General features: G+C 30.9%; 1 protein-coding gene across 1 annotated transcript; it reads right to left on the bottom strand.

Moving 5' to 3' along the window:
- Window positions 1–582: 582 nt before the first annotated feature.
- Window positions 583–828, bottom strand: LOAG_16028 (zinc finger protein; the record flags this gene model as incomplete). Its single annotated transcript, XM_003151514.1, has 1 exon — window positions 583–828. A coding segment is annotated over one exon (246 nt), but the record flags the coding sequence as incomplete, so codon positions are not given.
- Between the last annotated feature and the right edge of the window lie 122 nt (window positions 829–950).

The following is a 950-nucleotide window of genomic DNA, read 5'->3' as shown; positions in this document are numbered from 1 at the left end:
TGAAAAGTAATAAGTAAAAAGTAGTAAGTAAAAAGTAGTAAAAAAGATGAGAAATTTTCCCAAAACTTCTCATTAAATACATTCATCAAATTAACATCAGTCGAATTACATAACCAAAAAGGGCAAAAATATCGGCGCCCATTATGGGGTGTATTTATATATCGGGAATTTGAATACTCATTGTTATAAACAACACAAATGGAAGAAAAGCAATTCTAGTTAATTAATCAACATTAAAATTTGCATTAAAATCTGTCTGTGATGCTGTTACAAATCATTGGATGAACATATTTCCCTTATTAAAGTTGCTTTATTACATTAACTTTTGCGATTACGAGTTGTTCATATACTTTTTAAACGCATTTTGTACATCTAAACGTTTAATTTCGAATTTTTATGTATCGTTGTCAATCATGCCATTTCTATGAAATATGAATAATAAAGAGAATAAAAATAAAGCATTTGAAATTCTAATATTAAGATGAAATTATAAATTGGCTGCTACACTTTGATCATAGCATTGATAGCGTTGAAATTTGCGAAACTAACAAGAAGTTCCGAAGCATCCCTTCTGATGTCTTTTCAAGTTGTCCTTGCGGCTGAACAATTTCCCGCACTTTTCGCATTGACATTTAGGTTGATATGGTCGATGTTTTCTATTCTTGTGACACTCAAATAATATGCTATGACTGTACTTTTTCCCACAATTGGGTTCTTTACATTCGTAAATAAATGGTTCGTCGTGCGCATTCTTGTGTTCTTTATATTCGTTGAGACTGCTCGTGCGCAAAGTACATCCGACATAAGGACATTCATAAATTCGCTTTTCTGAAAAACTCTTATAATGTCGGGCGATTACGAAGGATCGGATGAACAAATCGAATTTTTGATAATTAATTTAAAAAAACAACCAGTTCTGCTAATAATTACTGTTGTTATAATATATGGGA

Source organism: Loa loa (assembly GCF_000183805.2).
Source record: "Loa loa unplaced genomic scaffold supercont3.3639, whole genome shotgun sequence".
Lineage (NCBI taxonomy): Eukaryota > Metazoa > Nematoda > Chromadorea > Rhabditida > Onchocercidae > Loa > Loa loa.
Note: the sequence above shows the minus strand (reverse complement) of the source record. Positions and strands in the feature narration are given on the sequence as shown.